Genomic DNA, 12,240 nt, shown 5'->3' with positions numbered 1-12,240 from the left:
TACTTAGAACTGATTGTTCTTTATAAAACTTGTTCTGATATTTTTATCTGAATCTTCCCACAGCGATAGTAAGATAGTAAGAACAAGCAGTTCTGACCTCTTACCAGGAAAAAGAGCTGCTTTCCACATTCCACCACACACACACAGACACACACAAAATCACATACACACACGCTCACGTACCAACATTCCACTGAACAAATGTATTCATTTTTGTATTACTTTTCTCGTGTATAAATAAAGATAAGTGCAAGAACAGAGCGCTGATCACAGGGCCCCCACTCTGGTGTGAGCGCTCTGTGACCACCCTTGCAAGTAAAAGCTGCAGCGTGTGTGTGTCTCCACTCTCTGACTCTCAGCTGAGGTAGTGTCATTTAGAATAAATCTCTTGACATATTATCAATCAATCAATCAAGAGCAAATAAGGGGTCAGCATCTTGCCCAAGGATACTTGCATGCAGACTTTCTTTACTGCCCTTCTAAATTATATTGTCTACACAGAGATGCTTCCTGGTGCAAAACACTGTCTTTGCATACACCTAATAAACAACACAGGATTATCATGGTATTGTTACAACCCCCTCTGCTAGGGGACAGGGAGTGAAATAAAGGTTTTATTGCAAAATTCAAACAGAAAACCGACAGGGCCGCGTACTGCAGACCACTGGGCATATAACCAGCACAAAATTAACTAAACCTAAAACCTAAAGCTAACTAAGGCTAACCTCACGAGCAGTAACACCACAAAAAGCTAAGTTCAACCATAGTTAGGGGTTAACAAGCAGAGTTCAACACTATGAACAGTGTTTAGCGAGCAGGATATCATCTCAAATGTACTTCATGAAAGTATAGGTAATTAATGCAGAAACACAGCCCCAAGGGTGGTAACACTATATAATATAATATACAAATAAACAAGACAATCAAATAAAATCATAAAGTAATGTGAAAAATTAATGTTATCTACATTATCTAAGTACAAACTGGTGTTTATCCTTTGATAATGTAACACAAGTTTGTCCCTACCAGGCCTCGAACCTGTTCTCTGACGGTTCTGTGTAAGCAATCTTTTTTTTATTTCATTAGCTGTTGCTGCATTCACACTGAATGCATTACAGCCAATACGCAATGGCCCCCCACAGAAAGAGTAGCAGTTTACCCACTAAACCTCTCAGTGAGACACATGACAAGCTAACAAACTGTAGATGAGCCTTGTGGTGAGTATTACCCCGTAGGTGGGACCCAGACTATGGTGAGACACAGACAAACCAGTACACAAATTATATTCAAATGAGGGATGCTGTAATAGAGTGAATTGTTGCCTTATGGCTTATAAACTGGGAAGTGAACGTGATATCAATGTGTTTTAAAAACTGTGGGGATCCCAAGAAGTTGTTCTACACATGTGTGGATTTTTGTTTGTGTAGAGCTTAAATTTAAGGTCACGAGTGCGAGTTAAAAAATGTTCTGTAAAAACCTTGCTCCAAAAGTGGTTGGTGAAATTAAACAGGGAGTGAATTTCCGGGTACTGTTTATAAGGCTGGGGTAACCTGCAGTAAGCTTTCGTCACGACGAAACATTTCTCCCACTGAAAACACTATGTTTGTTGTTATTTCAAGGGCAGGGATTTTAAGATCTTTTCAAATATTGAAAAAATCCCTGCCCTTGAAATAACAACAAAGGAATAACTAGAGAACACATTTCCTAAAGAAAACTCAAGTGTGGATGCAGATAGCTGAATTGTTTGAGATGAAATGTCATAACTTCTGAATCTTTGGTTGGAAAAATATCCATTGAGCTGAAATACACCGAACCATTCATCTGAAAGTCAAAGTGCAGAATTGCTGAAAGCTGAAGTTCACACAGAAAAAGTTTCAAAGTCTAAATTTTCTTTTGTCATTAATCAGCTTATTCTGTTCAGCTACTTTCAAACTCTGAAACTACTTATTCTGTGTGAACTTCTGCTCTCATGTGAATGAGTTGGTGTATTCAGTGTACACACTGGTGTACAAGACTAAGTAATTATAAAAATTCAACTCAAACGATTCAGCTGTCAGCGTTCACACTGAATTTTCTTCAAGAAATGCATTCTCTAGTAAACTGGTACTATCTTAGTCTTGATAATAGTATGTGTCTTTGATATGATTTTTGATATCAGTTATTGAGTACTTTTGCCTACACATCCAGCACTGTGTGGTTTGGTAATTCACTTACCGATCATCTGCAGGATCAGACTTGGTGCAGATAAAGTGGATTTGCTGACATTGACCACCATTTCCAATGAGGCCATGTGCACTTTTTAGGATCTCCCAGGCTTCAACTTCTGATGCTGCTCGAGTAATTTCAGCCACAATCCACACAGTAGAACAATCTACAACAATCTGAAAGGAGAATCATAGAATGGCAATTTTAAATAATTACACAAAACAATGTTCAGACAACACAGGACAAAACAAGATGCAGTGGATGTGAATAAATTACCTGTTTCCACATTTCGTTCCTGCTCTTGTTACGATCACCATTTCCAGGAAGGTCCACAAGTGTGACATGCTGGAGGAGCTCATTGTGCGGCACCCTGACAGTCACACTTTTCACTAGTGGCCAAAACCACTGCTGTGCTTTATATCCATCGTCCTGCTTTGGTCCACCCTTTGTGTATATACGAAGTTTTTCAGATAGCTCTTGAGCCTGCAATAAATGAAATAAATACGATAATGCAAAACACGTAACCTGTACAATCACTGAACGTGTCTTACAAATTGGATTAAAGAAGTAGTGCAAAGTAAAATATGACTGAAGAGCAACGATAACGTGTAGTGAGTATTGTAGCTTTTAGTAATACTACAGTGGGGCAAAAAAGTATTTAGTCAGCCACCGATTGTGCAAGTTCCCCCACTTAAAATGATGACAGAGGTCAGTAATTTGCACCAGAGGTACACTTCAACTGTGAGAGACAGAATGTGAAAAAAAAATCCATGAATTCACATGGTAGGATTTGTAAAGAATTTATTCGTAAATCAGGGTGGAAAATAAGTATTTGGTCACCTCAAACAAGGAAAATCCCTGGCTCTCACAGACCTGTAACGTCTTCTGTAAGAAGCTTTTCTGTCCCCCACTCGTTACCTGTATGAATGGCACCTGTTTGACCTCATCATCTGTATAAAAGACACCTGTCCACAGCCTCAACCAGTCAGACTCCAAACTCCGCCATGGCCAAGACCAAAGAGCTTTCGAAGGACACCAGGAAAAGAATTGTAGACCTGCACCAGACTGGGAAGAGTGAATCTACAATAGGCAAGCAGCTTGGTGTGAAAAAATCAACTGTGGGAGCAATCATCAGAAAATGGAAGACATACAAGACCACTGATAATCTCCCTCGATCTGGGGCTCCACGCAAGATCTCATCCCGTGGGGTCAAAATGATCATGAGAACGGTGAGCAAAGATCCCAGAACCACACGGGGGGACCTGGTGAATGACCTGCAGAGAGCTGGGACCAAAGTAACAAAGGTCACCATCAGTAACACACTACAACGGCAGGGAATCAAATCCCGCAGTGCCAGACGTGTTCCGCTGCTGAAGCCAGTGCATGTCCAGGCCCGTCTGAAGTTTGCCAGAGAGCACATGGATGATACAGCAGAGGATTGGGAGAATGTCATGTGGTCAGATGAAACCAAAGTAGAACTTTTTGGTATAAACTCAACTCGTCGTGTTTGGAGGAAGAAGAATACTGAGTTGCATCCCAAGAACACCATACCTACTGTGAAGCATGGGGGTGGAAACATCATGCTATGGGGCTGTTTTTCTGCCAAGGGGACAGGACGACTGATCCGTGTTAAGGACAGAATGAATGGGGCCAAGTATCGTGAGATTTTGAGCCAAAACCTCCTTCCATCAGTGAGAACTTTGAAGATGAAACGAGGCTGGGTCTTCCAACATGACAATGATCCAAAACACACCGCCCGGGCAACAAAGGAGTGGCTCCGTAAGAAGCATTTGAAAGTCCTGGAGTGGCCTAGCCAGTCTCCAGACCTCAACCCCATAGAAAATCTGTGGCGGGAGTTGAAAGTCCGTGTTGCTTGGCGACAGCCCCAAAACATCACTGCTCTTGAGAAGATCTGCATGGAGGAATGGGCCAAAATACCAGCTACTGTGTGTGCAAACCTGGTAAAGACCTATAGTAAACGTTTGACCTCTGTTATTGCCAACAAAGGTTATGTTACAAAGTATTGAGTTGTATTTTTGTTATTGACCAAATACTTATTTTCCACCCTGATTTACGAATAAATTCTTTACAAATCCTACCATGTGAATTCATGGATTTTTTTTTTTCACATTCTGTCTCTCACAGTTGAAGTGTACCTCTGGTGCAAATTACTGACCTCTGTCATCATTTTAAGTGGGGGAACTTGCACAATCGGTGGCTGACTAAATACTTTTTTGCCCCACTGTATACCTGAATATGTACCTATACCTAACTGAATTTCCCGGAGGAACCAACCCGAGGAATTAATAAAGTTCTATCTATCTTTACAATCTTGCTAAAACTTACAATTACAGTAAATTAGGAGCAGAAAACCCAAAATACAGCACAGGCTAATGTAAGTATATACAACCATATGTACACTCTTGACCTCAGGAGCTACTACTGACATTCTTTAGGATGAAAAACTTTTTGAAAGCTTTTCTCATACCATCTATCCATAACATGATTTTTTGTTTGTTTCGAATCCTCTAAATCCATTTCAGTGGAACTCAAATTTGTTTGTTTTTTCTCCTTTTTTAAAGTTTGATGAACTTGCAGAGTTGCACAGCAACTATCACTCATTCTGTTAAAAAACTAAAAAACAAAAAGAATTAGAACCTGCCCTGGTACGTTTGGTTGTCATTTTATGGATTTGGAGGTGTGATAAATAAAAATGTTCTCAGTTACAAATCCACTAAACTTGCAGTTAAATTAGTCCAATTTCTATAGAGTAGGCCGACAGTAAATTATGTCAGTCTTCGCAAACTGAAAACATAAATACTTTCTCAAAGAATGCATTATTTAGAGTTTCTGAGCTTACTGTGTCACATTCCAAAGATTTCTTCATGGAGTTTAAAAAATCTGGAGTATGTCTGAAATGCTTTTCTTCAATGAGGTTTTTGTTTTTCCACTCTCTGAGTGCTCAGATAAAGTAAAAAAGATCTATATAAGAATCAGTCTCCCCTATTTAAGTAGGATGGCAGGACCTGACAAGGGAGCTCAGTGTGCTGAGCTGCAGGAGGCAGCTGGAAAACATTGTAAATAAATATTCACGTTTTTGCTTGTGTCTTTGGTCCTTTGATCACATCTAGTTTTCAAACGGGTCAAAAGCAGCACTGAGGTTTGATAAGGCAAGAACAGATTTGTTTTGTGATTTTGGTCTGTAGCACTTATCAAAGATGCATTATATTCTACTCTGCTTCTATTTTTTCTCTTTCTTCATTTTTTTAATAACAGTTAAAGCCCAATTTGCATAGAGTAGGCCGTCTATAAATTATATCAATTTCAGACTTTGCAAACAAATTTCACTCAGTAAAACATGAAACATTCTAAGTAATAGAATAGCATTTGACCTTACTGTGTCACAATTCAAAGATTTCCTCTTGGACTCAAAAAATTCTGGAATATTTTTGAAATACTTTGGTTCTAAAAGGTTTTCAGGGGATTTGTCGTTCCATTCATCTCCATACAGGGCTGACAGCTTTTTAACCATGTCCCGATAGTCATCTTCACCTTTCTTGTAAGTTTTCAGTGACCATAATTCATCATGCCACTCCTAAAACAAGATAAAACAAAAACAATCTTTGGGTTTTCTTAAATGTCATGCAGACTAACTAGAAATCATAATTATTATAATTATGTATTATATAATTATTATATACATACTTATATATACATATACTGTAAAAAATAAACATTCATTTTATTGTACCTCTTTTTTAATGAACTCAATTTCCGCTTCATACTTTAAGCTACGTGTGTTAGCCTCCACTTTAATCACGACTGAGGTGCATGCGCTGATACTTCCAGTGGGCAAAAGATTCTTCTCATCAATGATGGCATTGATTAACGAGCTCTTTCCAGCCCCAGTTCTTCCAAAGACACCAACAAGCTCTCTCTTGTTAATCTCTAAATCACTGATTTTATTCCTATGGAACAAGAGTTTAAATGTGAATTAATTTATTCAACAATGAAATGTATCGCAAAATTAGAAAGCCATCTCTTTGTGAACACCTTGTGTGTATGATTTTCGTTCACCAGAATGGTCTTACAAAAGAGATCTGGATCTCATATAAATAAAGCTTCATTATACCTTAAGTAAAAGGTCTTACTTAAATGTTTATATACCCACTTTATAAAAGCTCCAAGTTCTTCTTTGTCGTTTATACGGTCCTTGATTTGTTTCATTATGCCTTTCACTTCAGACAATATTCTGGTGTCTGTCAAAGTGAAAGTAAAGAAGTGTTTAGCAGGAATTATGAACCATTATAACACACAATGTGGTACACTGATATCCAAAAAGGGTAATGTATCAGGTTCTTATGGACCACTTACCAAGTACTTATGGCACAAGTTGATTGTTCAATGTTTGATTTGAAATAAGAAAAATTTTATATAATACCTCAGATACCAGCAACCTGATGATAAAGTTTTTTCTTGCTATACAAGAAAAATTTCATTGGATATGTTGTTTAGAGACAAATAAAAATACCTGAGTCACAACGTCTTTTAGCTGCTGGGAAACATTTGAGGGACTCAGCCTGAAGATCCGACTTTCGCTTTCCTAAGCCACAAAAAAATATCCGTTTGTTGGCTGGGTCTCTCTCGATATCCAAACTTGAGCTCAATGGAATCATTTAGTCAAAATGAAAATATTTCTGCTTTGAAAGATGAATATCAGATGTAATAGATGGTATATATCTTACCTTTGGAACTTGTGGATGGCAAAACCTGAGGATGAATATCAGCTATACAGATCACTATTTGCATTGGCATTGTTCGTTAACAACATTTAAAGGACATTAACATACAAGTTTTACAATCAACAAACGTAAATGCAGTAATTTTTTTAATTAGCCAGTAGACTGATGAAAAATAAATTATAATAACCTTCTTCTTAGTAAACATTGGTGATACTATGAGACAATTCTTTCGCATAATTAAGTCCCAGTCACAAAGAGCTATAGAGACGGTTGGCAAACCTCCTAGCTAGGGCAAAATGTATATTCCCCAACCCCCTATGAATTAAGTTTTTAGATTCAGTCATTTATTGGCTTCTGTAGAGAGTGGTCAGTCTCTATAAACCAGAGAATGGAGCTTTACTTTGTCTCAGGCAGTTGGCCTAAATGTCTGAAGTTCAGTACAATCCTTACCTGAACCGCATCAGCTGCTTCTTCATGCTCCTGTTCAAGCTGCAGATAAAAAGTGCAAAGCAGTGTTTAATATTAAGCTCTTAAACATGTATTTGTCATATGGACATTAAATCTGAAGGGGAAAAAACTGTTTTTAACTTACTTGGAAAAAAACAATTGGTTCCTGATTTGAGTTTTGTTCTTCCTGTCACAATCAAAACAATTAAAATCTTCATTAGTTAAGAATTAATACATCCATCCATCCATCCATTCGCTTCCGCTTATCCTTTTCAGGGTCGCGGGGGGCGCTGGAGCCTATCCCAGCTGTCATAGGGCGAGAGGCGGGGTACACCCTGGACAGGTCGCCAGTCTGTCGCAGGGCCAACACACAGGGACAGACAACCATTCGCACTCCACATTCCCACCTAGTGACAATTTGGATTAATCAATTAACCTATCCCCACAAGCTGCATGTCTTTGGATGGTGGGAGGAAGCCGGAGTACCCGGAGGGAACCACGCAAACACGGGGAGAACATGCAAACTCCACACAGAAAGACCCCGGCCTGATGTTGGAATTGAACTCAGGACCTTCTTGCTGTGCGGCAACAGTGCTAACCACCGTGCCACCGTGCTGCCCTAGAATTAATACAATTAAATATAATTACTGCCAGTGAAACACTGTCACCAGTGGGTCACTTGGTGTTTGCTTTCTGCATTAGAGTATGACTTCTTGTTCAACACACAGTGGTGTTTTTGTGTAGTTTATCTGGGTAGCCAATTTAATTAAAAACTTATAACGTATTTCAAGGTGTAATCTTCGACCATTCACTCAGGAACACAGAATTGGAGACTCGACTTCACACCCTTAAACATCCCGTAGCTAGCCAGGCCCCTTTAGCCAGCACAGCCGAAGGTAGTGTAGGCCCCATTGGCTTCCTCTGGCAGATTGTCCCGAGCAGTCTGGGAAACAAGATGACTGGGTGACGAGGAAGCCCCTGGTACACCACCAACCCATTCATGTGTCTAACTGTTTTTCCCTACTTGGCGACACACCCGCAGGGGATCAAACTCTGGTAATTGGTGATTCTGTTCTGAGACATGTACAGCTAGAGACATCAGTCAAGATGGCCTGAACAGGCGACACTGTGAGAAATTTAAAACTGCTGGCGAAGGGTAAATATAAATTCAGTAAAATTGTAATTTACGTTGGCAATAATGACATCCGGTTATGTCAATCGAAGGTCACTAAATTAATATTCAATTGGTATGTAATCCTATAGGCAACAGAATGAAACTATTATGTCTCAGGTAGTTGGCCCAATGTCTGAAATTCATTATAATCCTTACCTGAACCAAACCAGCTGCTTCTGCATGCTCCTGTTTACCCTGCAGATAAACAGTGCAAAGCCGAATAAAATACTGAGCACTTAAACATGTATTAAAAATTGTATTTCTCGTATAGATACTAAATCTCAAGAAACAAAATAGTTTGTACTTAATTGAAAAGAAGTGACTATTTCTTGATTTGTGTTTATTTCTTTCTAGCACCACCAAAACATTGTAAATCCATATTAGTGAAGAATTAAAAAAATTATGCTACATATTATTACTGCCAGTACATTTTTTTTAATATCAAGATAAATCTAACAAAAATTCACCTCTGTACACTAAAATAACAATGATTGTCAAAGAAATCAATTACCTTTAACAGCTTGAGGTTATTCTTGAATATCACTCTTGGTCAGCTTTTGTGATCAAATTCTCAATTTCTCGATCATCTAGCAAAATACAGACTTTTCGCATTGAATTTGTTCATCTGTAATTAAAAGTAAAATTGAAGAGATAAGATTATTCTCAACTTGCTTCAGAAATTCTCGCTAATGAGTGAAAAAGCAATCCGCACAGTTCTATGAGCTGTTTTACAGTTAACAGATCAAATCATAATCAATATCTGTCAATCAGATCAATACTTTACCTTTAAATTTCCCCACCCAATCACTTAGGCCCCATTCAAGCAGTGTGTTTCTTACAAAATCATCCATGACCAAGAAATGAAACTGAAATATAAAATGCAACATTTAACCAGACAGTACTGCTTTAAAGATTAGACATTGTGATCAACTTTAATCCTTTAATGCATATACAATACAATAGAACTTTATTTGTATAGCACATTTAAACCAGCGGTACACCAAAGTGTTTTACAGTAATACAATAATTTAAAGAAAGGAAACTAACAGGGGATAAATACACCAACAGGTGGAGAGCACTAATTAGCCGCAGCGCAGTGAAAATATGTAAAAGAAAATACAAACACAACTCGACTAGGAGATTATTCAGCAAGAAAATAAAATAAAATCATTAAAACTACATAAAAGAACATTTGCAGGATACAAATACTAACTAGGGAAGGCTAAATTGAATAAAAAGGTTTTCAACCGCGATTTAAAAGATTGAACTGATTCAGACTCACGAATAGCAATAGGAACATTATTTCAGAGTTTGGGTGCAGCTATGGCAAAAGCACGATCCCCTCTGGTCTTCAACCGTGCCCTAGGTTGCACTAAGAGCAACAGGCCCATCTACTAGGAGTGTACAAGCTGCGAAGTTCAACAAGATAGCTGGGAGCAATGTTATTTATAATTTTAAAGGTAACCAATAGTCATTTAAAATCAATACGGTATTTGATGGGAAGCCAATGCAGGTCAACGAGGATAGGGGTGATAGAATCAAACCTGCTAGTTCCAGTTAAGAGGCGTGCCGCCGCATTTTTAACAAGCCGAAGTCTGCGGAGAAGGGTAGATTGGAGGCCAAATAGAGGGAGTTACAGTAGTCTAATCTAGATGCAATAAAGGCATGGATACGTTTCTCAAGGTCCTTGCTGGGTATATAAGGCTTGGCCTTGGCAATTTGGCGTAATTGGTAAAAGCTAGATTTAACTACAGTGGAGACTTTGTTTGTTTGTCAAATTTAAAAGAACTGTCCAAGTGCGCCATCGTCGCACTCTCATATATAATCAGAGACACTGATATTAAATTCAGATTAAAAGTTTAAACTGCTCACCTTTTGTTAGAAGTAATGCTGGAAAAGGCGGGTGAAGAAAGCAGTAAGACACAAACAGGAAACAGGCGGAAAAAATAAAAATCGAGCAAAAAGCAAAGTCCACAAACGGATACGGTTAAAATCAAACTGAACTGTGTGGCTCAGACTGCACTATTGCAACTGCAATATAATAGAAATGTTACATATAATAGAAAGGTAAATCCAACATGAATAAAGCGGTGCAGGGAAAAGCAGAACGGAGAACCGAGAAAGGCAGGAAGAGGAGGTGTTTGTGCAGCGCAGATGGGAGTGGGTGGCAGACGGGTAACCTGCCTCAGAGGAAGTGTTTTTTTTTTTGTTTGTTTAAAATCAATCAAAGGGATTAAAGTTTACAAATATTATAGTTTAAAAACGCAGTTTCATCTATACTTAAAATACACTGAAAAAAAAAAAAACATCAAAAAAGGGAGAAAAATACTTTCAACTGTTCCCTTTTTCACAAGAGCTCATCACAACAGACAGCTTCATATGTTAAGAATTTGTGCTGCTAACCAGAATCAAATCAGGGATCTTTCACTTCTTAGGCAAACAGAAAAATAACTATATTATGGAGCCACTAACATTATTAAGTTGCCAAACTACATTAAGGTTCTTAGATTAAAATATCACCATAGGTTTTATTATATGCTGCCACATTGTACTGATAATAAAGGCGTGAAGCAATGTTGGGTGATGAAGACTTTTTAAAGAATTCTTTATTATTACTATTCGTTTCATTTCAGTGTTATTTATAGATCACCAAATTGCAACAACAACAGCCTCAAGGCCTCCTTATATTGCAAGGTGGCCCTACAATAATACATACAGAGAAAACCCAACAATCATATGACCCCCTATGAGCAAGCACTTAGGCGACAGAGGGAAGGAAAAACTCCCTTTTAACAGGAAGAAACATCTGGCAGAACCAGGCTCAGAGAGGAGCGGCCATCTGCTGCGACCGATTGGGGTGAGAGAACAAAGACAGGATAAAGACATGCTGTGGAAGAGAGACAGAGTTTAATAACAGGTACGATTCAGTGCAGAGAGGTCTATTAACACATAGTGGGTGAGAAAGGTGACTGAAGAAGAAATACTCAATGCACCATGGGAATCCCCCAGTAGCATAACTAAGGGAGGATTCAGGGTCACCTGGTCCAGCCCTAACTATATGCTTTAGCCAGTGTTGGGGAGTAACGGAATACATGTACTGCCGTTATGTATTTAAAATACAAAATATGAGTAACTGTATTCCGTTACAGTTACCGTTTAAAAAGGTGGTATTTAGAATACAGTTACTTTGTTGAAATAAATGGATTACACGGCGGTACTTTCCTGTTTCATATTGTGGCGGTTCAGGACTGTTTGGGTTTTGTTTGACAGCTATGTTCTGTTGTTCCAGGCGGCAGTGTTACGGTTGCCATGGTTACAGGGTGACGCTCTCTCTCTGCGTGTTTCCTGGGTGAGAGAGGCCTTTTTGTTGTTGTGCTAAGCTAATAGGCAGAATGCTACAGGTATAGCTCTAAAGAATGTAGCATCATGGGCAGTGTAGTCCGTGCTGCAGGAAGAATGGACTGCCATACCCGTTATGTGTCTGTGAGCGAGGGAGGGAGAAAAAGGAAAAGTACGAGTTGTCATCGAGCAAAAACGGGAGCTGGAGCATGTAAATAAGAAGAGTGCCTGACGAGCCCAGTTGTAAGTAAGCTATGACTCGACTGTACACTGTGTTCGTGTTTTCTTCTGAAACAATAAGTTCCGTTGGAGCAGCCTTTCAACGCCTCTCTC

The 12,240-nt window shown here is 38.8% G+C and overlaps 1 protein-coding gene across 2 annotated transcripts in view; it reads right to left on the bottom strand.

Moving 5' to 3' along the window:
* LOC146520079 (nuclear GTPase SLIP-GC-like) overlaps nt 1-12,240 on the bottom strand; it is a 30,865-nt gene continuing 18,625 nt past the window's right edge. The window contains exons 4-13 of one of the 2 annotated variants that reach the window (XM_085157428.1): nt 8,725-8,763; nt 7,540-7,581; nt 7,398-7,436; nt 6,951-6,975; nt 6,737-6,808; nt 6,377-6,464; nt 5,957-6,173; nt 5,603-5,800; nt 2,482-2,688; nt 1-2,381 (exon numbers count right to left, since the gene is read on the bottom strand). In XM_085157428.1, coding sequence (XP_085013554.1) covers nt 2,211-2,381; nt 2,482-2,688; nt 5,603-5,800; nt 5,957-6,173; nt 6,377-6,464; nt 6,737-6,808; nt 6,951-6,975; nt 7,398-7,436; nt 7,540-7,581; nt 8,725-8,763 — 1,098 coding nt within the window. In that variant the 3' untranslated portion in view covers nt 1-2,210. The remainder of the gene's footprint in view (nt 2,382-2,481; nt 2,689-5,602; nt 5,801-5,956; nt 6,174-6,376; nt 6,465-6,736; nt 6,809-6,950; nt 6,976-7,397; nt 7,437-7,539; nt 7,582-8,724; nt 8,764-12,240) is intronic. The other variant, XM_085157429.1, reaches the window with a different exon arrangement.

Source organism: Neolamprologus multifasciatus, chromosome 4 (genome assembly GCF_963576455.1).
Source record: "Neolamprologus multifasciatus chromosome 4, fNeoMul1.2, whole genome shotgun sequence".
NCBI classification, from domain to species: domain Eukaryota; kingdom Metazoa; phylum Chordata; class Actinopteri; order Cichliformes; family Cichlidae; genus Neolamprologus; species Neolamprologus multifasciatus.
The sequence above is the reverse complement of the archived record's forward strand: the minus strand, read 5'-3'. Positions and strand labels throughout refer to the sequence as shown.